The sequence below is a fragment of the Phoenix dactylifera genome, chromosome 10 (assembly GCF_051530095.1).
Source record: "Phoenix dactylifera cultivar Ajwa chromosome 10, Ajwa_hap1_PhDact_Kaust_v1.1, whole genome shotgun sequence".
Lineage (NCBI taxonomy): Eukaryota > Viridiplantae > Streptophyta > Magnoliopsida > Arecales > Arecaceae > Phoenix > Phoenix dactylifera.
In genome coordinates, this window is record NC_143199.1 from 23,891,264 (window position 1) to 23,918,195 (window position 26,932).

The 26,932-nt window shown below is 38.7% G+C and overlaps 2 protein-coding genes across 3 annotated transcripts; both read right to left on the reverse strand.

Moving 5' to 3' along the window:
* Positions 1-7,973: 7,973 nt before the first annotated feature.
* LOC103720766 (F-box protein PP2-A13-like) lies at positions 7,974-11,822 on the reverse strand. 2 transcript variants are annotated; one of them, XM_088705585.2, is made up of 4 exons: positions 10,923-11,822; positions 10,621-10,656; positions 10,361-10,479; positions 7,974-8,695 (listed from the first exon to the last, which is right to left on the reverse strand). In XM_088705585.2, the coding sequence occupies exons 1-4, from the start codon at positions 11,226-11,228 to the stop codon at positions 8,269-8,271; spliced, it is 888 nt and encodes a 295-aa protein (XP_088561711.1). In that variant the 5' UTR covers positions 11,229-11,822; the 3' UTR covers positions 7,974-8,268. The 2 variants fall into 2 exon arrangements, with proteins under 2 accessions (XP_088561711.1, XP_008808860.1); XM_008810638.6 differs by lacking the exon at positions 10,621-10,656 and having other exon boundaries at positions 10,923-11,584.
* Positions 11,823-18,977: 7,155 nt separating this feature from the next.
* On the reverse strand, positions 18,978-22,959 carry LOC149752738 (uncharacterized). The gene is made up of 2 exons (XM_089925825.1): positions 22,164-22,959; positions 18,978-19,531 (listed from the first exon to the last, which is right to left on the reverse strand). The coding sequence occupies exons 1-2, from the start codon at positions 22,912-22,914 to the stop codon at positions 19,134-19,136; spliced, it is 1,149 nt and encodes a 382-aa protein (XP_089781951.1). The 5' UTR covers positions 22,915-22,959; the 3' UTR covers positions 18,978-19,133.
* Between the last annotated feature and the right edge of the window lie 3,973 nt (positions 22,960-26,932).

The window sequence follows — 26,932 nt, forward strand, 5'->3', positions numbered from 1 at the left end:
GTCTTTTTGCTTTGTTTTGTATTGTTTTGCTTTACGTATTGTATGCTCAAATGTATTCACATTCATATCAATACAATGAGTAGACATCTTATCTTCATTTCTGTGCCATTTGATGATTGGTTGTGCCATTGATTGTGTGTGATTACCTCCTTTTTGGTATGATGACAAAAAGGGGAAGAAATATGTATACAATATGTAAAAAGGGAGAAATATGGATGAAATATGTAAAAGAAATCAATGGAAATCAATAAAAAGACACACAAATTTGTTCTAAGTGGATTCGGTACCTCGAGGCTCATTATCTCTCTTTTGGGGCTCCTAATGGAGTAATCTCCAGAATCTATTCAAGGGATATTCGGAGATTAGCTGAATCCTACTCAAGAACAAATTGACAGATTTTTCCTCTAAAAACAAAAAATTCAGTTCAAAAACTTCATAGCATTAAAAGGAAATTCAGAGAATCAAAACATAGTTGAATGCATATGTTGAGGGGGAGAATCTGAATTTTAATCAAGCTAAATCGTTAATGACATATAAGCCAAACAATTGATTGCATAATATGAAGGCTTATATAATTCCAAATGAAAGGGGGAGCTTTAACTCCGAAATTTGCTGTTTCACTCCTTTCAAACTTGGATAAAATAAATTATCAGACATTTGAATTCATTTATGGATTTTATTTCATTATTTATTGAGCAAGTCATTTTACATATACTCAAAGTTTTGTCATCATCAAAAAGGGGGAGATTGTGGAGTGATTGATTAAAACCCCATTTGATTTTGATGAGCTCAAAGCATTTGAGTATATCTTGTGATTACTAATGAATTCAATTGAGTGTTTCAGTAAAAATCCTGTCCAAGTGTCTCTAGATTTGGTTCATAGTATTGTGGATAAGTTAAGAAGTCTGCTGAACCAAAGTCTGAGACTCGAGTCGACTCCCGAGTATCACGAGTCGACTCCAAGCGTATCAAGTTCATTGGCACGAGCTCGAGTCGACTCCAGACTAGTACGAGTCGACTCCGACTGAGAACAGAAAGAAGAACAGAAAGCCTCATCTCAGAACCTGTCAACGAGTCGACTCCTGAAGTACGCGAGTCGACTCCAATGTTCAACGAGTCGACTCCAGGGTAGTAAGAGTCGACTCCAAGAGGTACACAAAGAAAAGTCAGAGAGCAGTTTTCGAGTCTGAGATTCGAGTCGACTCCAGTGGAACGCGAGTCGACTCCGATGGTTGGCAAGTCGACTCCAGAGAAAGCAAGAGTCGACTCTCAGCGGTACACAAAGAAAAGGTCAGAGAGCATTTTATGGACTCTGAGATTCGAGTCGACTCCCGCAATACGCGAGTCGACTCCGAGACTGTGCGACCATCGACAGACAGAAAACCATGTTACTGCCTCTGAGATTCGAGTCGACTCCCAGATAGCTCGAGTCGACTCCAAGACAAGCTTCACGTCAAAAGGCAGAAGACCAACTTTCGGAAACTGAGAGCCGAGTCGACTCCAAGGAAGTTCGAGTCAACTCCAAGACTGGATGAGCCAAAAGACAGAGAATCGGGAGTTCGGGCTCTGAGATTCGAGTCGACTCCAAGGACAGTCGAGTCGACTCGAGTGGACAAAATTCAAAATTGGATCCACGGACTTCAGTGGATGAGCCGACTCCAAAATTGCCAGGTCAGCTCCAGAAGTTGGCGAGTCGACTCCGGGTCAAGACGAGTCGACTCCCAGTCGTGACGACAACTTTAATTCAAATTTGGAACAGTTGCCGAGTCGACTCCGGAAAAGCTTGAGTCGACTCCCGCTACAGCCGAGTCGACTCCTGATCGCGCGAGTCGACTCCAACCCACCAACGGTCATATTGTCAGGCTGCGCAGAGTGTGCAGAACGGGCAGAAAAAGCAGTGTAACGGCTAGTTTCCGTGGGGGTTGGCTTAAATAGCCACAGAAGACTGTAGCAAGGAAGAGAACAACCATTCCACTCCAAGCATTCAAGCTTTCAAGCTCTGCAACGTGCTCTTCAACGAAAAAGGGGAAGATCAGCATTTACTGCAACCAACTACATCTTCCCAGCAATTAAAGCCTCCTCCTTCTGCATTCAAGTCGACTACACATTCTAGAGGAGACCGGAGTTCAAGAAGCCATTCCTCTACTTCAGCTTAAAAGTGTTTGAGGGCTTCTAAACTCCTCTTTTGATTATATTGTTTTACATCTGCTTTTGAGAAGCTTATTTTCCTTTCTTTCTATAACTTGTATTTACTTGATTCAATCGGGGGATTGAATCAAGGGGATTAAGGTTGGTTGGTGAGCCAAGTTAAAAACCAACGTGTGTAAGGGTTTGATTGTGAGCCCGGGAAAACAATCGGGGTTGGTTCTAGTCGGTGAGCCTGGGAAAACCGACCGAGTTCGTTGTGAGCTCGTAAAACAACAAGTTTGGTTGTGAGCTTGCAAAACAACCGGCTGTAATCCAAGGGGGTTATAGTGAATTCCCAAGAGAGACTTGGGGAGTGGACGTAGGAGCAAGGGGTAGCTCCGAACCACTATAAAACTCTGTGTTTGCATTGGATTGTCTCTTCTCTTCTTCCTCTCACATCACTCACAGCACTTAGCATTAATTAAATAACTTGCAATAGTTTTTAATTAATCATCCATAACGTTTTAATTATCCAAATTAATTTAAAACCCAATTCACCCCCCCCCCCCCCTCTTGGGTTGTCTATCTGGGCAACAGAAGTAAAGGAGCCTCCAATGCTTCCCGGCATCTTCCACAAAGTCCTGGACACTCTGTCCGGAGTTTCCAAAAAGAGGATAGATATAAGAAAGGAAGAAAGGAAAGAAGTAAAAAGAGAAAGAAATTAAAAGAGAACAAAAAAAGAAAAAAATAAATATAAGAAAGAAGAAGAGGAGAGATGGAATGTCTCTAAGTGTGTGCACCAATTGGTCGGATTAGTTTGGAGCTAAATTCGAATCAGTTTAAACTAATTTTTTAAGCTGAAACTAAAATTGAATCAGACATCTACAAAAACCACTTGAAAAAGAAGAAAAGAATGTACGCTTTACATCATGAAAGTTTCTATATTATCATGCTGAAACTAACGACGAAAGTGAAATACAGACTTCTATTGAGAGTTTTCTTTTTACCATATGGACATGGGTAGTAATAACGGAAGTTTCCAACTTGGCTACTATTTAATTCGTTGTTTAATACATAATAAAAAATTGGTTATTTGAAGCCTTCTATTTACTATAATTTATTATTTTATAATATTGTATTTTAAGAATAGCTAGGAAAAGAATAAAAAACATATCCCCTGCATTATCTAGGGTCATGTTCACAATGCCAGTATTAATGACGAGAGTTTTTCCATGGAAATCAGCTTATATAGAGCTCCACTAGCTATATGGATGTCTGTATTAATGACAAAGTATTTGCTTAGTCATCATTAAAATTCATTGCTTAATAGCCATTAAAGCTTTCTATTTACTATAATTTATTACACTACCATATTGCATTTCAAAAATAGTTAAAAAAAAAGAAAAGACTTGCATATTGTGCAGGATATATACTAGTATACATCTAAAATGGAGCTCAGCTTATGCAGATCTTTCCATTTATCACATGGACACTAGTGTTAATAATACTACTACTATTAATGTGCTCAGTCATAATTAAAGTTTATTACTTAATGTACAACAAAAATTTATCTATTAAAGCTTTCTATTTATTATAATTAGTTACATTGTTATGTTACATTTCAAAAATAGTGGAAAGAAAGAGAACAAAAGGCACCTCGCGCATCTTGCAAGGTTGATGTTAATAATGTTGGCATTAATTGGAAATTTATGTAGGGAGTTTTAGCTTGTGTGGAATTCTCTTTTCCATGTTGTTGGTACTTTTCCTGTTCTATCTAGGCGAATGCTAGAGAACCTAGCATCCCAACGAACTTAATTGGTTGGTGGAGAAAGATGTCGAATTTTAGTGGCAATGAAACCGTGTGTGCGAATATGCCACCAACGGCCAATTAGTAAAAAAGATGATGATGGAATCGAAGAGAAGATAGAGAGCAACGTGGGCCCAGGTAACTTGATCTTTAAGGAATTTGAAGGAGATAAATTAGATAGGGGTGTATTGTTGGGATATGGTAGAGATGTAGTACTGGGCTATGGTAAGAGTGTAGCACCGAGTTGCAGTAAAAATCTAAGTTACAGCTACTCCTACGGTAAAACTATTAGTAGAGTAAAACTAAGATAAGATAAAAAGATGCATTGGATTGATTGGCGAGAGATCATTTCACACAAAGTGTAATTTTTATACTTATACTAAAATAAAATAACTTCCTACTATGAATGTTGCCTATATTTACTTCAACTTCTGACGATAGTGATAACTGATGCCCGTTGTCTCCCATTACTCCAAGTCCAGACCTGGTATCATATGACAAGCCAATAGATCCTGTCCTACCTGTTAGGTTGATAACCTGTTAGAGCAATAATCATGCTTTTTGTTGCAACTCAATTCGGCCTAATTTATATCGTTATTTCATATATTTAGCCTCTAGTGGATGCTTTCACTTTGGCACCTATCAGGATGTCTTTAGTCAGCTTCTATTCGATGCTCCTTCGGTCTCAGCTCTTCGAATCTTCATTATACCTATTCGCTCTATGTGGCCAATTTAGGCACGTCTCTCACGTGTCTGTTCGAACAAGGATATGGTATAAATACATGTGGGCATCAAATTAATGATGTCGGTACTAATGATTGGAGCTTCTACTTAGTAATTATCCAAGTTCATTACTTAATATGAGAAAGAAATTTGGCTATTGAAGCTTTCTATTTAAAATAATTTATGACATTGCTATATTATATTTCAGAAATAGATGAAAAAAGGAGAGAAAAAACTATACTTCGCACGCTGCATAGGTTATATGCTAGTTTATTGAGAATTCTACAAATTTATTTACAAGTCAAATTTTAATTTGTTTATGGTTATTAACTTAGAGCATGAGTTCAATATAAATTGAGCTAGGTACAGGTTCAACGCATAGTTACCAAGGTCCAACCTCAAATAAGTTGAAGCCCTTGTACATCCACATTTTTATATCGTCATATAAAGAGGTTGTTCTTGCACGAAGATATTATCAAATACAACAGTCTAGTGCATGTTTATAAACTTCAGTTATGGGTGTTTTTCTTCAAGGAAATGTCAATCAACCTTCTTCTTTTTTACTACCGTTTTTCATTATCTGAATATATTCTTTTGGAAGGATTTGAAGCATTAGTAGAGAAATATTATTGATAATGAGTTACTATTGTTCAGCATGGTGCAAAGTTCGAGATCGTCGATCGTAAGGTCAGTCATATGGGAAACCATTAATGTGATTCATCTGCGAGAAAATATACAAGCTCAATCTGATCCTTAGGTTAGCTTCTTTAAAACAAATAATCCCTAATCAATTTTACTTAAAAGGTTTTTCTTTCCTTAAAGTGAAAATGCAATTGCTATAAGAAATATATGATGAAAAGGGCATTCATAAACTCCAATTAATGAACGTATCGATAAAATTAGCGAAAGCATCATTCAGATGTTTCCAGGAGATGAAGTGACATACTTTTTATATGATTCAGCAGAAGATGATATGTGTGATTTATATTAGCAAGAATTTTAACTTTAATTTCTCATTGAGGCTTTCCCTATTATAGATTAAGTCTAAAAGTTGGTGTAACAGTCATGTTATTGATCCAAGAAATGGGCTTTGCAACACCCAATTGCATCTGCTCCTGGGCAAGTTGGTGACACTTTTGAGCTCTCTACCGGCGTTTCCTCTGATATTTTGAGCTCCTCACCGGCTGGTTTCTTCCACACAACTACTGTGGCTAATTGAGACTATTGGCTTATCCTCTTCTACTTCAACCATGTCATGAATAATAGCATGTCTCCTCGCCTAACTCAAGCTTGGGCAACATTTGATCCAATTAAGCTGGTAGCTAGATCATATGGGAAGAGAACTGAGAAGAGGAAGCCTTTAGTTGATTTAGAAGACAATGGCTTGGAGTGGTGGTTCATAAATTTTTTTTGCCCTGTTCAGCTGTCTGCTTTTTTCCAGTTCTTGGGTGATTGTAATGTATCTTTGAAATTTCATGCTTAGATTGTGTAATCTAAGTATGAAGAGGAAAAAGACAAGCCAAGCTCCGGTTCGGCGATTGCTTGCAACAAATTTTCTGATTGCAAACCTCTAGCTTGCCACTCAAGCATGCTACAGATAAAATAGGCTAATCGAATTACAAGGGATTGAAAGAGCTATAGACTAAGCTCAGTTTCTTATTATTCCTATGCCGTGTGCACTATGTGACCATGTACGCCGCCAATTGCAGCCACTTATTTATGTAGCGGTGCATCGAGATGAGCATTTGATGAATGAGAGGACCTACAAGAATGAGTGGCTGTGATTGGTGGCGTACAGGACCATCTGGTGCGCACTGTTTAGGGTATAATTTCTTTTTTTCTTCTTTTTTTTTTCATCGTCGTCGAGGACAGAGTCCATCCCTAGGCCCTAATACATCCTGCAGTCATGATATCATACAAAGCCAATGCTGTCCAGCCTGGGATCATTCTTGTAGCACCAAATACTGTCCTCTTTCACCAAAACTGACATCTTGGAGCTGTCGTAGGGTATCCTTTATTTCGATATAGAACTCCCCTTTAGCCACTTTAAAACCTTATTAGAGTCTCCCTTGATCCAGCGTGATGGGAAATAGCTTGCATGCTCAACCATGGGAATAGAAACATCCCCATAATGGCATCCATGCAGCTGCAGCTGCTGTGCATCAAATGCCTTGCGTCGTCAAAATTAAACTAAAGGCACATTTGGTTTGTGACTGGAATCTAAATTGGAATCAGAATGGTTGCATTTCTTAATGTATTTGATTCGTGATTGAAATCAGAATCCGATTCCGTATCGGAATATTTTCGAAATTAGAATCAGAATGGTTGCATTTCTTAATGTATTTGATTCGTGATTGAAGTCGGAATCTGATTCGGTGCCGGAATATTTTTAAGTAACTTTTTGAAAAATAAACTAAAAAGAGGGATATTTTTGGAAAATCGATGTTTAAAGTAAATTTAGTAGAATGAAATTTAAATACTAAATGGAGAGATAGAACTAGATTTCGAAGGATTGAAGCATTCTTATTCTTTTCTTGAATGGGAATAAAAATAGATTCCCTCGGATCGAGTGGGAGTTATTTTCATTTTTATTCCAGAGCTCAACTTTCTTCAACCAAACACACCGAGATTACATGGCAAAAATAGGCACACACCCTAAGAGCCAGGCCGGGACAAGCCTGATGTTGTTTCAGAAGCATAGGCCAGCCAATATTCCCACGCTTGGTGTAGAGACTTGTTGAAGACTCTCCAAGGTGAAGCACATATGCGGTTTCAGTGAGAACCACCTCATCTATAGCTCTTGAAGGATAACTTTGAAGGATAGCTTTTTTTGGTTGCTTCATAGAAGGTTTAGTTTCAGGAATGCTGAAAAGCATGGTTTTCAAATAACAGCATCATAAGTATTATAACGGCGATTATATCAGTTTCTGTCAACCCCAATTACCTTATTGAGATAAATAATGGACCATTATTTTTCATTAATCCTAGTAATCACAAATTGTCATTACACAACCACCATTATTTTCACTTGTATTTTTTTCCAATAAAAAAACATTTTTTTAAAAAATAAACTTTTTTCCTTCAAAATTTTCCATCATGCAGTCCAAAATATATATTACTTCATCTAATGAAAAACAAAGAAAAGATTAACACCGTTTTTATATTTCCATTATATTCGCTATTTCCTGTTACATACCATTACAAAAGCAATTCTTTGAGCGATTAGTCTAATAGCAAAATACGAAAAAAAATGTTTCTTGAGATAAATAAAGGCTGTTATGATGGTCGATAACAGTTACAGCGGAATAACACATTATTTAAAGCCTTGCTGAAAAGTCTACCTCATCTGCAAATAGATGGTATTTTCCAATTAACAAAGCATCAATGATCTCTAACATCGTCAAATATAGATTGTTCCACATCAACGATCCATATACAAAATTTTGACCACTAAGGAAAGAAAATGGAGTAACAAACAAGACCCCTCACTCTAGCTCATCCCTGTAAAATATAAGGGAAAACATGTACATGCAAATCTGTGAAGGAAAGCAAGCTATCTTCTGCATTCAACTTTTAATATTTGATAACCCTCCCTTGTATGGCAAGCCTACCTACAAGTATGCAACATTTTTTCCTTGTCGAGACCCCTTCGGGCATATTAACACGGCGTCCACACAAAGACCCCCTTTAGTGTGTGTGCAATCAATCTGAATCATTGAGAACTTGACTTTGGTTGGTGCACTGGAGTTCTTAACAACAAAGTCACCTACACGGTAGAGCATCCAAATCCCAGGCTCATCTAAATAACACTTGGACTGGACTTGCTGACCATCAGATGTTGATAGCTGAAACCGCACAGGTTTTATGTCCCACCCATGGATGTGCTCAACACTACAGACCCGTCGACCAAGACGTTTGGAGGCCCGGCCTAAATGAAGACGGAAGAATAAGCTGTATGTACCTTCTGGAAAGCAGAACTCAATTTCTCCACCGACTTCGAGCCACCAAACTTGCTGAAGGTATGCAACAGTGTGGAATCTGCAAAAATGATATTTTCAGCTTCATGTCATTTCTCTCCAGTTAAATTTCTTGGGGCATACCATAATCATACTACAAAAGCTCATAATCAGAACTTCAGAATTGAGGACATGGATGATAACTCTAACTGCGCTGCTGATACCTCATAACAATTAATAGGAGGATATAAAGCTGAAATGTATTATACCTGATGTTATATGCTAGTATGCCCTCACACAGCTGTTCTGGTACATTCTCATCAAATGCTAAATTTTACATGTGATTAGATCAACTTTTCGGCTATGAAAATTGAAATTAGAACGAACACATGTATGACATTTCAGCGAGGAATCTGACTACCAAGAATATTGAGTGATGTATGAATAACACAGATCTGAATAGATCCACATCCATCACCAGATCAGATATTCCTAGTCCTTTTCAAAAATGTAAATTATGCAGCAAAAACTGATCCAAGAAATGAAAATCTTTCTGCCAACATTGGTCTGTCACAGTTGAATAAGAATTATGTTGATGCACAAGAATAGAATGAATGGCAATGTAGTCAACATAAAAGTGATGCAAGATCAGCAGGATGAGTGGTGATGCATTTAATTATAGTAAGGGAAATAACTACAATGTCTTATACTAGCCGGGGATGGTATCGGTCCAACACAATGAGCACCTTCATGAACCTTGTCTTGTAAACAAATCCCCACCTAGCCATTAGCAGCCCTAAGAACAGAATTGAAATATGAAGATATAGAATCATAAGTTACTTTAGTTATCTTCACTAATGCAAATGCATCTCTTTCCCTGGATCCCCATATTTCAGGAGACCAGGAAAAAAATTATAAAGCAAGGAACCATATTGGATGAACTGTTATTCATGGCAAGCTAGTATACGTAGGAAGAAGAGTTGATCCAATGGGGTGTTTATTAAGTAGTCAAAAAACCTATTTAATAATTAAAGATCTCAACACGAGAACCCACAAACTATAGAGCCAGAAACCAAAAAAAATGAGGGAACGAATTTGCTAGCTGTTTAAGAAAAAAGAGGTCATTACACAAAATTCAAAGAAACCTGATCAATTAAGGATCTGCTGCAAGAAAAAGGGTAGGGATGACAATAGGAGGAATACAAACAAAAATATTATCAGATCAAAACATAAAGATGTATGAGACTCTAGACATTCTAGAGCTTTTTCAAAAGCAAGTAGTGGAAACATCAGTAAGGAAACACACACACGCACACAAAAGGAGAAGAAAAGGAAAAGAAAAACTTGAGATGTAATTCTCCTGTCTAAGTGGGAAGCTAGAACAGGTCATTATCAAGCTGAAATGTGGCTAAAAATGATTAGAAACAAAAAAAAAGGTTCAAAGAGAAGTAAAACATATAACATAGAGATTTATGACCGCAAGAACCTAGACAACAAAAACAGCCTAAGTATTGAAGGTTTTCAGGCAACATATAATCTGCCATAAGTCAATTTCCGAATACTGACTCACAAGAACAAACTTAACGCTAAAACCAACGGGTAGCAATTTTAAGCAGACAAATAAACATAAAGAAAATACCGGTCAATCTGATAAATTTCATGCCCAGCTCCACCCTATTTGGAATGGAGAAAAAGGCAAACATAAAATAAATTTATGTTTAAATAATAAAAAAGAACAAAGTAATACCTAGATTCATCGGTAGGGATAAAGTTCCAGTATCTCCGATCGTCAATCCCTGTAATCGATAACGCCTTTGAAGAGATCAACATGCAAACCCTACCTTTGTATTTGTCCAGCCAGAATTCCTGCGTCACCAGGCACCAAAGCCCAATCCATCAGCAAGATGAACAGCAATTTACATGAATAAAGTCCCTGGAATCATTGGATATTAATCCCAAATGCCTTATCTAGTATAAAATCAGAAAATAGACTTAAAACTGCTTCACCTTTGCTTCTTCCAAATGCAAAGATTTCACCTTTACCTTGAACAAGAAAAAAAATACTCAAAATCCAAAAACCTACCCAAAATAACCTAAATGAAGGGAAAATAATCCCAATCACCATATCTAGCATCTAATCATACAAAACACAAAAAGAATTCTCCTTTTCAGATCGTTAAGATAGCAGACCAAATCCAGAAACCAGAAACCCACCAAAAATCCACCCCAATGTAATCGTATCTCCTCATAATTTCCTATTTTATCTCATAGATACCATTTGTGTGCAGAAAGCAACCAAAAAAATGTACCTTGTTGCCCTCATCGAAGCGATTCCGCCGACATAGCCTCGCAAATATCTCCCTCTTGCGAAGCCCACGCATGGAACTCTCCTCCCCCAGCGCCGTCTCCATCAAATACCTATAATTCCTCGGCAGCTTCGCCTCCCACACGTAATCCGCCGACGCCGCCCCCCGGAACGTGCGGCTGAGGCCCGCCAGCCGGCCGATCTCCGGCGGATCAAGCCGGAGCAAGACCTCCGCCAGGCAGCTCTCCGGCAAGTCCCCCAGACCAGTTGCCCGCTCTCTCCCGTCCATACTCGACACCCCGGCCCCCATCCCAAATCCTAACGCTAGCCCCCTCCCAAATTCCTACCCAAAGCTAAGCTCAAAACCACCGATCTAGCCCCAGTCGGCGAGAAGTTTAGGGATTTATCTGTAGAGAGTAAGGGATTTGGAGGAGAGGAGGAGGAAAGCGACGCGGCTTCGCTTGGAGGAGGGGGGAAGATTTAGGAGGAGGAGGAGGAGAAGCCCACCATCCATTCGATTCTTCGCTGGTTCTTCTTCCCTCGGCTCGGGAATTAGATTTTTTCGTTATTCCCGTCTCTCTCTCTCTCTCTCTCTCTCTCGTTTTATTTCTATACGATAGCGGAATAAAGGATAACGTTTCGGTGGGGATATAGTTATTCCACTATAAAAAAACAGAAGTGACGGCTGCGGCGGACGCTAATCCTGCATCGTATGGGCTGGAAATGCCGGGGGACGCGTGGCCGAATAAAAGGTTGGAATAGTGGGTGCCGAAAGGGGCTTTATATGGACTTTTTTTTAGTATTTATCTTCCTGGAATATCTCTGGCAGAGGTTGCGTGGCTGCATATGGATTTGGAGCATATGTTTGGACTTTGTAATGCTGTCATAAACCTAAGATTCCCACATTGGGATCTAAGTAGTTGGCTTCTATTATAGTACTAGATTTCTCTCTTCTGTTATAGAGAACTTGATGTTTCTTGAGGTTGTATCAAAATCATATTGACCATATCTTGATGAGATTAATTAGGAAATAGACTACAAATATTTTGGAGGCTAAGTGTGCCTCAAGATATTGGCTAGCTTAATTAGCAGCTAATAGTCGCTTTTTTTTAGAGATGATTGCATATCGATCTTTACATCCATGATCAACCATGTATTGGTATGGCGGCTGGTTCGAGCTTTTCCAAGATTAAACGAAAATAAATTGTCTTTATCAGATGCTTGATAGAAAATAAATTGTCTCTATGTTGTTCTCCATTCTTGTGCTTATGTTTGAAACCTTATCCACATATATGTTAATTTATATATCTATCTAGGCAAACCAATTATGTAACTACATATTAACCCGAATGGATTTTTATTTATAAATATGTCTGCAGATAAACTATGTTGTTTCTGACTAGATCATGCCTGATCACGACAAACTTATTCAAACTTATCCAATAACAAAACAAGGCAACCCTAAGTGGTCAGGCCCCACCGAAGCTTGAGTGCGAAACAATTGATGCTTATCATAGTACTTAAAAATTGATCTTTCTTTTAGAAAGATTTTAATCCTTTATCGCCTTCATTGCCATGATTTTTGAAGATCAATCCCAAGTATTTGATAAATACATAAGAATTCAAATATCTTAAATAACAAGCACACTACATGAATTGAGATTTGTCTCAATGACCACACCTCTCTGCTTAGCAACTGGGTCTTGATTCAAATTCTTGGATAGTGCATCCACAAAAGACTGAACTTGCACAAGAAAAGAAAAAAAGGAATTATAGATATATTATTTAGAAAATTTGTAGCTCTACAAATTTATGTGTGTCTCTCTCTCTCTAAAAAATTGGGACATTATAGACATATTAGTAGTTCCATAAATTATTGAATTGAAAATCAATTAGTGATAAATGTTTGCAGATGTAGAGGGTTGTTTAGAGGAATTGAACTTAAGCTGGATTAAAGGTAAGAGGGATTTTGCTAGATAAATAAATATTTAATTTTGACCTTAATTTGAATAAGCTTAAATTTTAATTTCATGAAAAAACTTGTGTGTGTGTGTTTTTTTAATGACCAAGGGGTTCTAACCCAAACCCCTACGCTACACCCACTCCCACTCCCTCCACTTGGGCCGAGTAGATCAAGCCTTGCATACACAAAACCAGGATGGAGTAACTGAGACTAGATTTAGGATAGATTCCCTTTGTAATTGAACCCTACCCCTTGTCTCAAGTGGCAAGGGGTCATCCTAATGGGAGAAATATTGGATGCCTTAATCTCAGACCAAATCTTCCCTTTGACCTTAGATGTAAGCCGAAAAGAACAACCTCAGCCCCAATCAAGCAGCGGACCAACCAAGTGAGTTACCTCAGCCCCAACCGAGGAGCTAATCAACATGAATCGATATAGACCGACAGTCCTAACAATCGACAGCCCAAGCAACCCGCAGTCACAGCAACACCATGCTTTATGCCAGACCTACGCCGCACGCCGCCCATATAGACTGGCACCCACGCCTCGGTCGTGCGATTTGTCATTGTCTGGCTATCATTGCATGCCACATCGACCCAAGTAATGACAAAGCTGATTCTCCTATATAAGGAAAACAACTCGGAGGACGCAATACGCACACAACCTTTCTCATGGAGCCCTCATTCTACCGAAATTTCTCTTCCTTCTACGTTGTTGCCTCTCTATTCTGACTTAGGCATTAGAGGGTCTCTTGCCGAAAACTCTCTGGCAAGCAGACTTTTTGTAAATCATACACGGAGAAGATCCACCCCCACACCTTGTTCAGCTTGCTTAGCTCATCTTCAGCTGACCTCCAGATCATCCGAGCTGCGCTCCGACCTCAACCCAATTTTGGCTGCAACAGATTAGCGCTAGAGAAGGGCCTACCATTCCCAAGCAACATCGACATCCATCAAAGGGAGAGAATCAACATGAAGTGATGAGGATCCCGTGTGCATCGCGGGCATCGCAGTGTCATGCTCCAACCTCTCGAGCATCATTGTAGAGCCCAAAAACTAACCCACTGAAACAACCCACTATGCATGTAGACAATGAGCAGTTCAACCTACTCACTTAATAGCTACAGGCATTGGCTGCGGTAGTCCAGAACCTGCAGTAGACAATGGCGTGACTGAAGATGGTCCAACCGAAATCCAACCGGCCTAGCCACCACTCTCAGTCGCCAACGCGTGTCATGCGCCTGGTCAGCCACCGCTCCCAATGATAAGATCTGAAGCAGTCCTACCAAGCCGACGTACTCTGCAAGCTTCAAGGCTCTTACGATGCTGCATGGAGCTACCGATATCGTGCTTTGTAAGGCATTCCTTGCGACCCTTCACAAGGTGGCTCAATTTTGGTTCTCCAAGTTTCAACCCAATTCCATCCACTCCTTCGAACAGCTCGCCCGCCTCTTTCTGACCCACTTTGCCTCCAGTTGGAGATGGTGCCACAATTCAAATGCGCTGCTCGGCATCAAGCAATAAGAGAAAGAGTCCATCAGGGACTACGTCAACTGTTTCAATGCGGCGATGCTGGAGGCACGCGATTTGGATCAGTTGATCGTAATGTCTATGATGAAAAGTGGTCTATGGCCGTCAAGCTTCCTTTTCTCACTGGAAAAGCATTTCCCCATCAACTTCGTAGAAATGTTGACATGACCCAACAAATATGCCAATGCTAAGGAAGCCATGGCTTCTTACCGCGAGTCTACTAGCAGGAGAGCCCCCCAAAGAAGCAAGAGATGGCGCGAGGAGCGAAAAGAGCTAGGGAGTGCCTCGCCTCAGCACGAGGGAGGGCTCATGACGACCCAAAAGCCCACAATGGATGTTCGAGAGGTCCACCCCTCTCACAACTCTAAGGGCCAAGATCCTCTTGGAAATCGAAGGACGAGGTTATCTACGCCCCCCACATCCGATGAAGGGCCCGATGACCAACAAAGGCCAGAAGAAGTATTGTCACTTCCACTGAGACCATGGCCACGACACCGAGGAGTGTGTTTAAGTCAAGGACAAAATCGAAGCACTCATTCGGCACGGACGGCTAGACCGATATGTGCGCCCTTGGTAGGAGCAAGAAGCACCTGCTTCGGCCTCTAATCCGCCACCCCCGAGGTCGGCTGACAATCGCCCGACAACAAGCATCATCAACATGATCGCCGGCAGGCTTGCCGATGCCCCCAAGTGCCTCATATGATCAATTAGATAATAGAGTATATGTTAGAAAACCTACTTAGATATTAGCCTTATCATGAGGACAAAGACCAATCATCCAATCAATTATATATCGAGGACCTATACTAGAATTTAACAATTTGTTTCATATTATATCCACGTAAGCTAGCTTTCGCATACTATTTGTTTACATCATTTTTTACTTTGTATAATATACTTTGCCATAAAATTATTATATGGAGCAACGTTAAAGCAACAAACAATTCCTACATACAACTCTTATGAAGCAGTGAGAGCTCACCTACAATACATGCCTATAGAAGGGACCTGGCACTCAGGTATATGATTATTGCCTCCAAATGTGATTAGGCTGTAACCACGTTATGTAATAAGATCTTCAAAAAAAATCATTGTTAAAGATTGCTCTTTCATATATTTGATTGCAATTTTTATTCTGTTAGTTGATCGCTCTAAAGCAACAAGGTATCGTCCTTTGTGTTGCTTCCCTGAAGAACTGTTCAAGGAACGGTATTTAATATCTTTTAGTAAATCAGCTCTGTAGCTCAAAATGAATATGAAATGCATCCATGCCAAACCAACCGACCCGAGAGCCAACATAGTGCAATTCCATTTTTTCATAGATCCAAAAGTAATCCAATCTGACCGAACCAAAATTATATAAATTAAACTTGAATTCAAAAACAAAGCACGTTCTAAATATGAATTGGATTTGGATTAGTAGGTTTAACAATCCAAACCCGGTCCTGAGCTAGTATAATATATACTTTAGATTCCTCTTTAAATATAAGAAAAGATTTTTTTTAATCATATAGATCGTCAATAATATCTACTATTAATGATAACTATATATGGTTATTAGTCGAATCTTGTATAGACTGTCGTCGATAGTATATATATACATAAATGCATGCATGCATGTATATTGTATCTTATTATTTTATTGTATAATATATTCATGATCTAAATAGGAAATTAGTTTATATTATGATTTGTTTTAGGATTATTGTTAATGTGATTCAACTCCAAAAGTATGATGGATTAAGAAAATTAATATAATAACCGATCTGATCGAACCCACCTAGAATTGGATCACATTTGGTTTATTTTTTTGACCTAGTTAAAATATATATTGGATTTAGATTGTGCCCATCCCGATCCGACCTGACCTACTGTACAGCCTCAAGTGCATGGCTAAAAACATTTGTGAAATGGAAGACTTGGGAACTGCTTGTAGAGTCTTGTTCATAATAACTAGGGACACATGAAGCAATCAGTGTGGAATCACCATCACATTTGCGTGGAAGCAAAGGTTTTTTTCTTATGCAATTTAGCTGCAAAGAAAAGATTCTTTTCCATTTCTTTGTCTTTCTACTTTTTCTGTTTTGACAAAAGAACTAAAGGGATTCCTAGAACTCGTCTATGAGTCTCCTGGCTCCCCTTGTTCTTTCTTTCACACCTTCAACCCCATTCTTAACCAATTAAAATATCAAATTAGATTTACTAAAGAACAACTTAGAAAAGAAAGGAGAAGCCTACTATAATAGCTAGCTGAAAGCAGAAGAAACCACCCAGCCCCAAGAGATTGGATCATAGTCAGCAAACACAAATCTTTCTCCATCCATCCACCTCTGTAGTCACACCTCTAACAAGATGCCTAAGAGGGAAAAGAGTGATTGATTAGTTTATGCTCATTAGTACCTGCATACAATTAGTTAAGGATTGAGCCTTGAAGGTTTCAAATGTAGCTTTTCATGGTAACAATTTTCAAATGTAGTTCAATAGGCTTGCTTAATAGTCAGTGCTGTTGGTGGTGTGGACATTCCACCAACCGGCATCGACATTAATCTGCTGTCCTGTTAGGTGGTAGGCCGACATCGAGATATTATCTTGATTCTTGAATGGCTTATAGCATGACACAAATGCATTTAACTGGATGGATTTCTTTTAAACAAAGTTCATGGCACAAGTAAATCATGTGAGACCCATGAAATACATTAACCTTGATGTGTGGGGTTTAGTTTTGTTTGGCTGGCCAACTAGTTTGTATGTTCCACTGGCTGTAGATGCTATTAAACGCTATTGGTTGATAGTTCTTTGAAGCAGCAGTGCTCATATATATGATGCTATAACCTTATGTATGTCCTAGATGTCAAGTTCTGCATGTTTATAAATATATTCTTAAATTTAGTCATCCTCTCCCTCTATCTTTCCCTCTCCTTCTCCCTCCCCCCGCATCCCCTTCCCCCTTCTTCCTCCTCTGAGTCTTAACTGTTGATATAATTATGAATTTGTTATGAAAAATAAAAGATTTATAGAGAAGAAGTGATGTCATTTGACTTTAAATTGTGGAAGTACAAACAAAAATTAATGTCTTAATATGGGTCAGGTTCAGGTCCCATGCCCCAATTGGCTTCCAATTCGAATTCTAGTTTGAACAGAAAAGATGGAATACTAACAAGAGAGTTTTAGTTTATAAAATCCTCATGATTAGACATTTTAATGATTCCTACAAACAATGATAGATTAATCTCCAAGGAGTCTTTGTCAAATCTATTCTTGAAAGTCAACTATTTATCCCAACCACTGATTAGGTCAGGAATGGGCTACCAATGGATATCTATATGAATGCAAATGGGTCATGTAAGTGTCACATCCTCATCACATCTTGTTTGCCAATTGCTGGCTTGCATTACTGAGGAACTCATCCAAAATCTAAGTATACCACTCAACAAGAGATCCTTAAGTTTTTCTAATTCAGACTCATTCAAATGATTTATCCTATCCTTCCTCTGTGTGTGTGTGTGTGTGTGTGTGTGTGTGTGTGTGTGAGAGAGAGAGAGAGAGAGAGAGAGAGGATTCTAGATGAACTTATGCATGCAAGCAATATGTAACTCATGTTTGCTTTGGTAATGAAACTACTACATAAATATCAACTATTTGGAACAGTACAAAAAAAATTCTAAAGTGTGGTTGGTTATGAGATGAATTTGATCTGCATTGCTGCTAATGTAAATTATATTTTTTAATTCAGAAAAGTAATTGGATTTGAACCAATGACTGGCCTCTGAACATAATATAGTACCAACCTCTTGGGCAAAATCTTTGAGCTTCTTCACTTGGATAAGAATTTGATGCTAAGCTAAAAATTGTCACGTCGACCAAAACCTAAAGCTTACAAAGCTTTTGAGGTTTTGATTCAGGCCACCTCTCAATTTGACATCTCTTAATCTCAATTCAAAATCTAAAACAACTATGATTGGTGCAGACCCATCTTGGACTTGAAAGACCAGGCTCTAGTATATTTGCTTGTTCTGATCCTGTTCTACGAACCCAGAACTTTTGTTTGGTCTTATAACCTATGATCCGGTACTATTCCAGTTTTTGACATGTCTGAGATGGACTTATCTGATTCTATCACTTCAATAATTCAAGGGTCGGGAGTGTATCTTTTGTGCCAAGAAAGGATTCACCTTCCTTCGTGCGAATCTACCATTGGATCATCCACTGGTCGCTTAGGATCTGTGCAGTGGGTGATCCAACTGTGGATTCGTGCGAGAGAAGGTGAATCCTTTTATTATGCAAAAGATGCAACCTCAATCCGTAATTCTAAAAGGTTTGTTGACGTTACATTTTGCAATATACATGCATACATACATACATACGTTACACATGCGCTCACATATACATATGTCTAAGCTGACAAAACCAAAGAAGATTGGAGAACTTTTAATGAACAGAGTTACTGTTCATTGTCTGGCATGGTACCGTGAACAGTACCTTTAAGCCATTGATATTATATATATTCATCATAAAATTGAGGGAATATTACAGTCTATATATAGACACATACAACCGACTTTGCTCTACCAGATTACAGCTGTGGCTAACAGAAATATATTCTAGAGTGGTCTAGAGGATGCTGGAAAGATCCTGACGCTTCCGAATTCTGTTAGAGAGTAACAGAATTCATTTGATATTTGAATCACTACTCGCACCTAAGCATACATGTCAATAGGCCCCCTCAAGCTGAAGGAGCAGAAAGAACCTTCAGTTTGGCACAAAAATCCTTATGACGTTGAGTAGATAAAGCCTTGGTGAAGAGATCAGCTGGCTGATCTAAGGTAGAAACATGGGCTAAGGCAATTTCCTTGCTCTGCACTCTTTCCCTAATGAAATGGTAATCGACCTCGATGTGTTTCGTCCTTGCATGAAACACCGGATTCGAAGCCAACTGAAGTGCTGAAATGTTGTCACAATGCAATAGGGTAGGAGATGTAGAGGAGATTGAAAAATCGGAAAGAAGCCGTCGTAACCAAATGAGTTCAGCTGAAGTAATGGCAAGCGCCCGATATTCTGCTTCGGTTGAAGATTTGGCGACAGTCGGTTGCTTCTTGGAAAGCCATGAAATCAAATTATTACCTAGAAACACACAAAAACCAGTGGTAGACCTTCTATCATTGATATCTCCTGCCCAGTCCGAATCACTAAAGGCATGAAGTATGAGAGATCCAGGTGTAAAATGCAGTGAATGATGAATTGTTCCTCTGATATAGCGGAGCACCCGCTTTAATTGCTCAAAATGATGTAGCAGCGGCGAGTGCATGAATTGACTTAAGTAATTCATAGCAAAAGCGATATCCGGGCGAGTAATCGTTAGATACTGGAGTGAACCTGTAACTCGCCGAAAGAATTCAGGATCAGAAAAAGAAATGCTCTGCTTGGGAGCTTTTGAAATAGACAACGGTGAGATAACAGATTTACTGTCCATCATCCCAGTTTTGTGCAAAATATTCAAGGCATATTGATGTTGACTAAGAATGAGGCCATCAGAGGAATAAGTAGCATGAATTCCTAGAAAATGAGATAGCCTGCCGAGGTCTTTAATCCTGAATTTGTCTTGAAGACATAACAGAAGTTTATGTAGTTCTGCGTTGTTGTTGCCCATGATGAGAATATCATCTACATAGATGAGTAAATAGAGACTAACTCCTTTGCAGTGATAGAGAAATAAGGAGGAATCGGCAGAACTGACAGTAAAACCAAATTGAAGTAAGGTTTCTGAAAAAGTGCAAAACCATTGACGAGGCGCTTGTTTGAGCCCATAGATCGCCTTCTTTAAATGACAAACATGCTCCGGGAAATTCAGATTCTGAAATCCTTTAGGCTGATCCATGTAAACGGATTCCTCCAAAACACCATGAAGGAACGCATTCGAGACATCTAGTTGTTTGATTTCCCAATGAAATGAGAGAGCAATTGAGATAAACACACGGATGGTTTGGAATTTTGCTACGAGACTAAATGTCTCATGATAATTGATACCATACTCTTGTTTAAACCCTTGGGCTACCAAGCGAGCTTTGAATCTAGCAATGGAACCATCAGATTTTCGTTTAATTCGATATGTCCACTTGCAACAGAGTATATTAGTGGTAGTGCTTCTAGGTACCAGCTCCCATGTCCTTTGATCTAATAGGGCATTAAACTCTGCTGACATAGCAGCCCTCCATCTTGGATCATTGACAGCTTTTGTGAAACAACTCGGTTCTTCTTCCTGACTGGTTGAAATTTCTGTTGAAGAACTAAGTAGAGACAAGATATGTTTAGGCTTTAAGGATCCTGTCTTAGATCTGGTAATCATCGAGTGGGTGGGCAAATGTTGTGAAGACTGATGAGGTAATGAGGGATGTGGACTTGCTGTTTGTTCTGTGGAGGTGAGGAAAAAGTGGAAGAAATAGGTGGTATAGGAATGCTGGCAGTGTGTAATGAAGATGACGATCCTGCAGAAGATGTAGGTGAAGGTGGAGTAGCCGGTGGAACAGGACATGAAGTGGGAACAAATGCTGTAGGGGGAAACGAAGGAGTGGAAAGGATTGGTGGAGAAGATGAATGGAGTTTCTGTGCTGAGGAGAATGGAAAACAATTCTCATCAAATGTGACATGGCGAGAAATGTAAATCTTGTTATGGACTGGATCATAACAACGATAACCCTTGTGGTTTGAGGAATAGCCAAGGAAAATACATGAAATGGACCTGGGAGAAAATTTGTTAACTGAATAAGGCCTGAGCCACGGAAAGCATCTGCAGCCAAACACTTTAAGAAATTTGTAATCAGGAGCTTTGTTGTACAGACACTCAAAAGAAGAGAAGTGTTGTAGGACTGCCTTAGGAAGACAGTTAATAAGATGATTTCCAGTAAAAAGAGCTTCGACCCAGAAGTCAGAAGGCAAAGAGGAGTAAAACAAAATACTGCGTATGGTTTCAAGAAGGTGTCTATGTCGTCATTCAGCCACCCCATTTTGCTCAGGGGTATATGGGGTGGATAATTGATGCTGAATGCCAGACAAGGAGAAAAATGCTGAAACTTTTTATTGACGAACTCTCCTCCCCCATCTGACCGAAAGGCTTTGATGGAAGATGAGAACTGTTTTTCTACATAGGTTTTGAAACTAGAAAAGACAGGAAATACATCAGATTTTTGTTTAAGGAGAAACACCCAACTATATCTACTGAAATCATCAACAAACACCACATAATATCTGAAGCTTTGTTTGGATGAGATTGGAGATGGACCCCAAACGTCAGCATGGACAAGTTGAAGGGGAGAAACAGACTTCGCTTCAGATGGTGGAAGATGAATTCGATGACATTTTGCAAGGCTACAGGACTGACAAAGCTCCTGATGATTGTTTGCTGGAGATAGAGACAGAGTGTTACTGAGATGTGAGAGCGTAGAGGAAGACGGATGTCCCAGCCGTAGATGCCAGAGCTGTGAAGGAGAGATTGTCGCAGAGAGAGCTGTAGGTATCGGAAGTGATGAAGACGGAGGAGTGAAAGTGAAGGGGATTGTATACAGCCCATTAGTACAATTGCCCTGAAGTAATGTTTGATTGGTTGCCTTGCTCTTAATTGTGCAGCCATTTGAATCAAACGAAAGAATGCAGTTATTTTCAGAGGCCAATTTGTAAACGGAAAGCAGATTATGTGACATTTTGGGAACGTGGAGAATGTTAAAAAGATGTAAGGAATGTGTAGAAGAAGAGATGTTACCAGATCCAGTGTGAGCAATTGGGATAGAAGAACTGTCGCCAAGATTCACTTGCTCCATGCCTTGATAAGGTGCTGAAGAATGAAGAACGGATGGATTATTGGTGATGTGGGATGTTGCTCCACTGTCAATAATCCAATTATTCCCAGAAGTTGATGCTGCCGAAGTTGGAGTAAAAAATGCTTGAGGTGATGCAGATTGTCGCTGAACTGTGTTAGGTGGAGCAGAATGACGGTACCAGCATGTAACTGCAGAATGTCCATGTTTATGACAGATTTGGCATTCTATCATATAGGTATAGTGACCAGATCTTCCAGGTGAAACTGAAGACGACCCTCTAAAACGGCCTCTGCCACGATACGGGGAAGAAAATCTGCCTCTTCCTCTACCGCGAGTTGAAAATAGAGCAAGTGTAGAATCTGGAACTGAAATTGGAGCAGAATTTCTGGTGGTCAGTATGAGATCTTCACTACATAATAACGCATACAATTCATCCAAAGGAAGTGAAGAGGATCGAGTTCGAATAGCTGTGGAGAATGAATCAAACTCAGATGGAAGACCATTCAAAATATATAGTATGATATCTTCATTTTCTACCTGAGAACCAGCAGCTTGTAATGCATCGACTTTCAATCTAACACTATTTAGATATTGTGTCATGGATTGTTCAGCCTTTTTAATAGTGTGCAGTTCATTTTTTAACTGCATAACTCTGGATCTGGTTGAGGAATTCAACCTATTCTCAAGAGTCATCCAGATCTGAGAGCAGTTTTCCAGATTTACAATATAAGAGAGAATACCAGCAGAAATAGTAGAGTTAAGCGCTGAAGCAAGGAACTGATCTACAACAAACCAATTTGTAGAATCTGGAGCACCATGAGAGTTTATGAAGGATGATGCATTGATGGATCCATCGAGAAAACCGTAGAACCCGCTGGCGCCAACTCTGATACCATGACAAAACCAAAGAAGATTGGAGAACTTTTAATGAACAGAGTTACTGTTCATTGTCTGGCATGGTACCGTGAACAGTACCTTTAAGCCATTGATATTATATATATTCATCATAAAACTGAGGAAATATTACAGTCTATATATAGACACATACAACCGACTTTGCTCTACCAGATTACAGCTGTGGCTAACAGAAATATATTCTAGAGTGGTCTAGAGGATGCTGGAAAGATCCTGAGGCTTCCGAATTTTGTTAGAGAGAAACAGAATTCATTTGAGATTTGAATCACTACTCGCACCTGAGCATACATGTCAATATAAGCTCCCCACAGCTTGTTCCTGGACTAAAACAAATCAAGCTACAGAACTGTCATCAAGAAAGCTTAAAACAGTAGGAGGAAAGGAACAAAAGAGACTCGGAAAAACTAATGCTCAGAACAATTGGCTCTGAAAACCCAGTGGAACCAGAAAAATCTGGCTCTGGACTTCAACAATATCATATGCTCTCATGTTTCTTTTCTAACAAAAATTTCGGTTATCAGACCAAACTAGAGGTTACAGCTTTGAATGTGTTTCTATCTAATTTAGTTACTTAACATCCTGGATTCTCTAGTTTAATTTCTTGGTAGTGATCCTACAGAGGTTTAGTTTATTTTTCTTTTCTTCTTTTTGTTGGAATCTTTGAAGATATGATTAGTTCAAAGTCCAATATAATCCTAAGATTTAGTCTTAAAGAGTACCCATGGTCCTCTCAGTATTCTCATCTCCAGTTAGTCACGGATCCATCAGAGGCATGCATTCACTAAACTGTGTTCAATTCAAGAACCGAGGACTATGGTAAAAAGCTATTCAATCCCGATCCCTTGTTTTGTTGGATTATTGGGGAAAATATTGTGTTGTTTTGTTTTTTAAGATAACTGATCCAAATCCTGGCATCAGCTTTTTCCATGAACAAAGACTACACCCACCAAGAGTAATCTCAAATGAGAGGAAACGACATCATATTCATACAACATACCACGCACTTGCTTTATAGCACTATAACTCTATCGCATGCTTTCATGTTGCATTTTACCTTTGGATATTACTGGCCACCTGTCATCTCTATATGTATGAATGTATGTATGCATGCATGCATGCATGCATGTATGTATATGTTGATAGTTTCATTCTTTGATTACACCAAGCAGAACCAAAAGCAAAATCTTCTTAGAAGACTGTTTAAAAAGTTTTTCTGGTGCTTCTACATTGTTCAGTCCTATTTACACTTCATAGCGTCCACAAATGCATAGAGCTCACGCAGGCTCGTTCCTCGGGAAACAAGCTAATTAACTTCAAATTTACAATAATAGCTGGATAAAATAGAAAAACTATAACCTTGGGCTTGGCTTAAAAATCTTGTAGCTCAAATTAATGAACACCTGCCTCATAAGCAAGTACGGCTCAAACAGCAACTAGCCCGAAACAAATTATTATTTGGGCTTTTAGATTCTTAGACAGCTCTTCTATTTCTTCTGCAATTGCTCTTCCACTCTTAACCACTTAATATATTTAGTTAACCAATTAAGCACTAAGAAAATCAAAGAAAACGCCCACAAGAATGGCAACAAGGAAAAAGAATCCATAACCGAGAGTGTGGCTCCGGATCAGTGTAAAAGAGCTCTTAACTCATCCATCTGTCCTTTTGTTAAAATGGAAAGAGAAGTAGAGAAATCAATAAATACTAATCCGTAATTGTCTTAGTACTAGGATTAGCTGAGGAGCAAATATTAGGGAAGGTGTCAGGTCAAGGTGAACCTAAGTTTTTCTAACAGTCTATAGCACAACTCTAGCAAATATTTAAATGGATTTCTAGAGATATAGAGAAGTTCATTTTTTAAAATATTTTACATAGAAATTTAGTGAGGATGAGCGCGACCTGTTAATCTAATCTACTTCTCATTTATTGGCCAGCTTGACGGATTAGACCCACAAAATAAACCTTGATTCTGGAACAACAATGACAGATGTTGTATATTTTGTAAGTTTTTTCTCGCGCTAGCTATTTGAGATTTTAGTATTTGCCGAACTATTTTGTTGGCTGAATAAGTTGATGAATGTAAAATATTTATGAATGAAGAGTATGGCATTATCTGGCTTTCAAGAATTATTAGTGCTGATAAAATTCATGGCTCAGATTATCGGACCATGTCCTGTTAATTGTCTGAAAGGGCCAAGTTGGGGTGCAATTAGTGTTCACCATCAAAACTAGTATTGCTTAGGATCTAGTATAGTTGAGTTGGAGAAATTGGAAAGACATGGCAGGTGCATTTTGTATGGATGGATTTTAGATTGAATCATCCGGTTTTGGTAGTCATTTTTCATGACCTTTGTCAACGCTGAATATTGCCATTCAAAATAGACATTGTCAGATTCCATGACACTTAAAAAAGTTTTCAAATCTAATCTTTGTAGTTAACAATCTAATCTCTTCTGATTAGGCCAGAATAAGCTGCCAATAGATATGCATAGAAGTGCCAAAAAGGCATCAATCTAACCCAGCCCCTTTTGTCCTCATCCACCACCATGGACCCTTTGGAGCAACAGATTGTTAGTCCATTATGCTCAAAAATTTTGAACCAAAGCTGTTAATTTGACCCTATCAACCTTTTTTTCTTCTTTTTTGACCCTGAAACCTTTCTTCCTAGGTTGAGAATACTTTTTAAAAATAAATATGATGTAGGGGAAATCCCACAAAATTTAATATAAAAAAAAATTACAATCTCACCTCCTTTAATTTGACCAATTTATAGCTGAAATTTTGTTCCAGAATCCTGTATTTGAAATAGTTATATAGTTTGCATGTTGGGTTATGAAAGCAATTAATTTCCTCTTAGTATAACAGCTAATAAAGTGTGCTTACGAATTTCATATTTAAAAACTTTGAGGGATCGAGAGAAGTAAGTTTACCAGGAGTTATGAGATCATTATCTTGGGGTGTTGGTGGATTTGTTTCATCTGCTTTGATTCTTCAGCTTTAAAAATGTTGAAATATAAGTATATATAAATGATGGATAGATTTTGTTCAAGATGCTTTTTTAAAGATAGATGCATATTAAATATGATTGGTCAGCGAAGGACTTGTTTGGATATTCCTACAAGAGTAGACTGAAAATCCTATGAGAATCGGAACCTAGCCCAGATCCTAGCCTTTGAACTACAGAAAGAAGAAAAAGACCTATGGACTGGATTGAGCTTGGTTGATATAGGGCCATGCTTAAATGGATTAGCCAAACAAGCCTTAAATTGGAAATTAATCTATTGACTATTTGATATATGACTTCCTGTTTCATTTGTGAAACAATACATGCAGGAATTGTATGCAAGGGAGATCACCACTTCCTTTGTTGTTTGGCAAATCCAAATCTCAAAATGAAGCATATTAGCTACTTCTAATTCACTGCACTCCGGCATTTGCCAAGTAAGACATAAGACTGCTATTGGATGTACCTCTAATATGACCTGACATGGCACCACTTGTAAAGGAGAAACATCATATTTAGGTGGTCATATGCGAGCCACATAGTTGAGGTGAATGATTGTTATTGAGAAATAGAAGTACACCAAATCCTTTTGAGTGATTATGCAATAAAAGTGCAGCCAATGGTTTGAATCTTGAGACAACTCTTTCAGTTGTCAAAATATGTTTGAAGATGGATATTTTGAATGTGAAAAAGTTTATGCTTGCCATTGTTCTTTTTTTCTTCACCATCAAAAATCACTTGGCCTTATAAGATTTGTTAATTTGTTGGTAAGGCTACTGTGAATCAAGCACTAT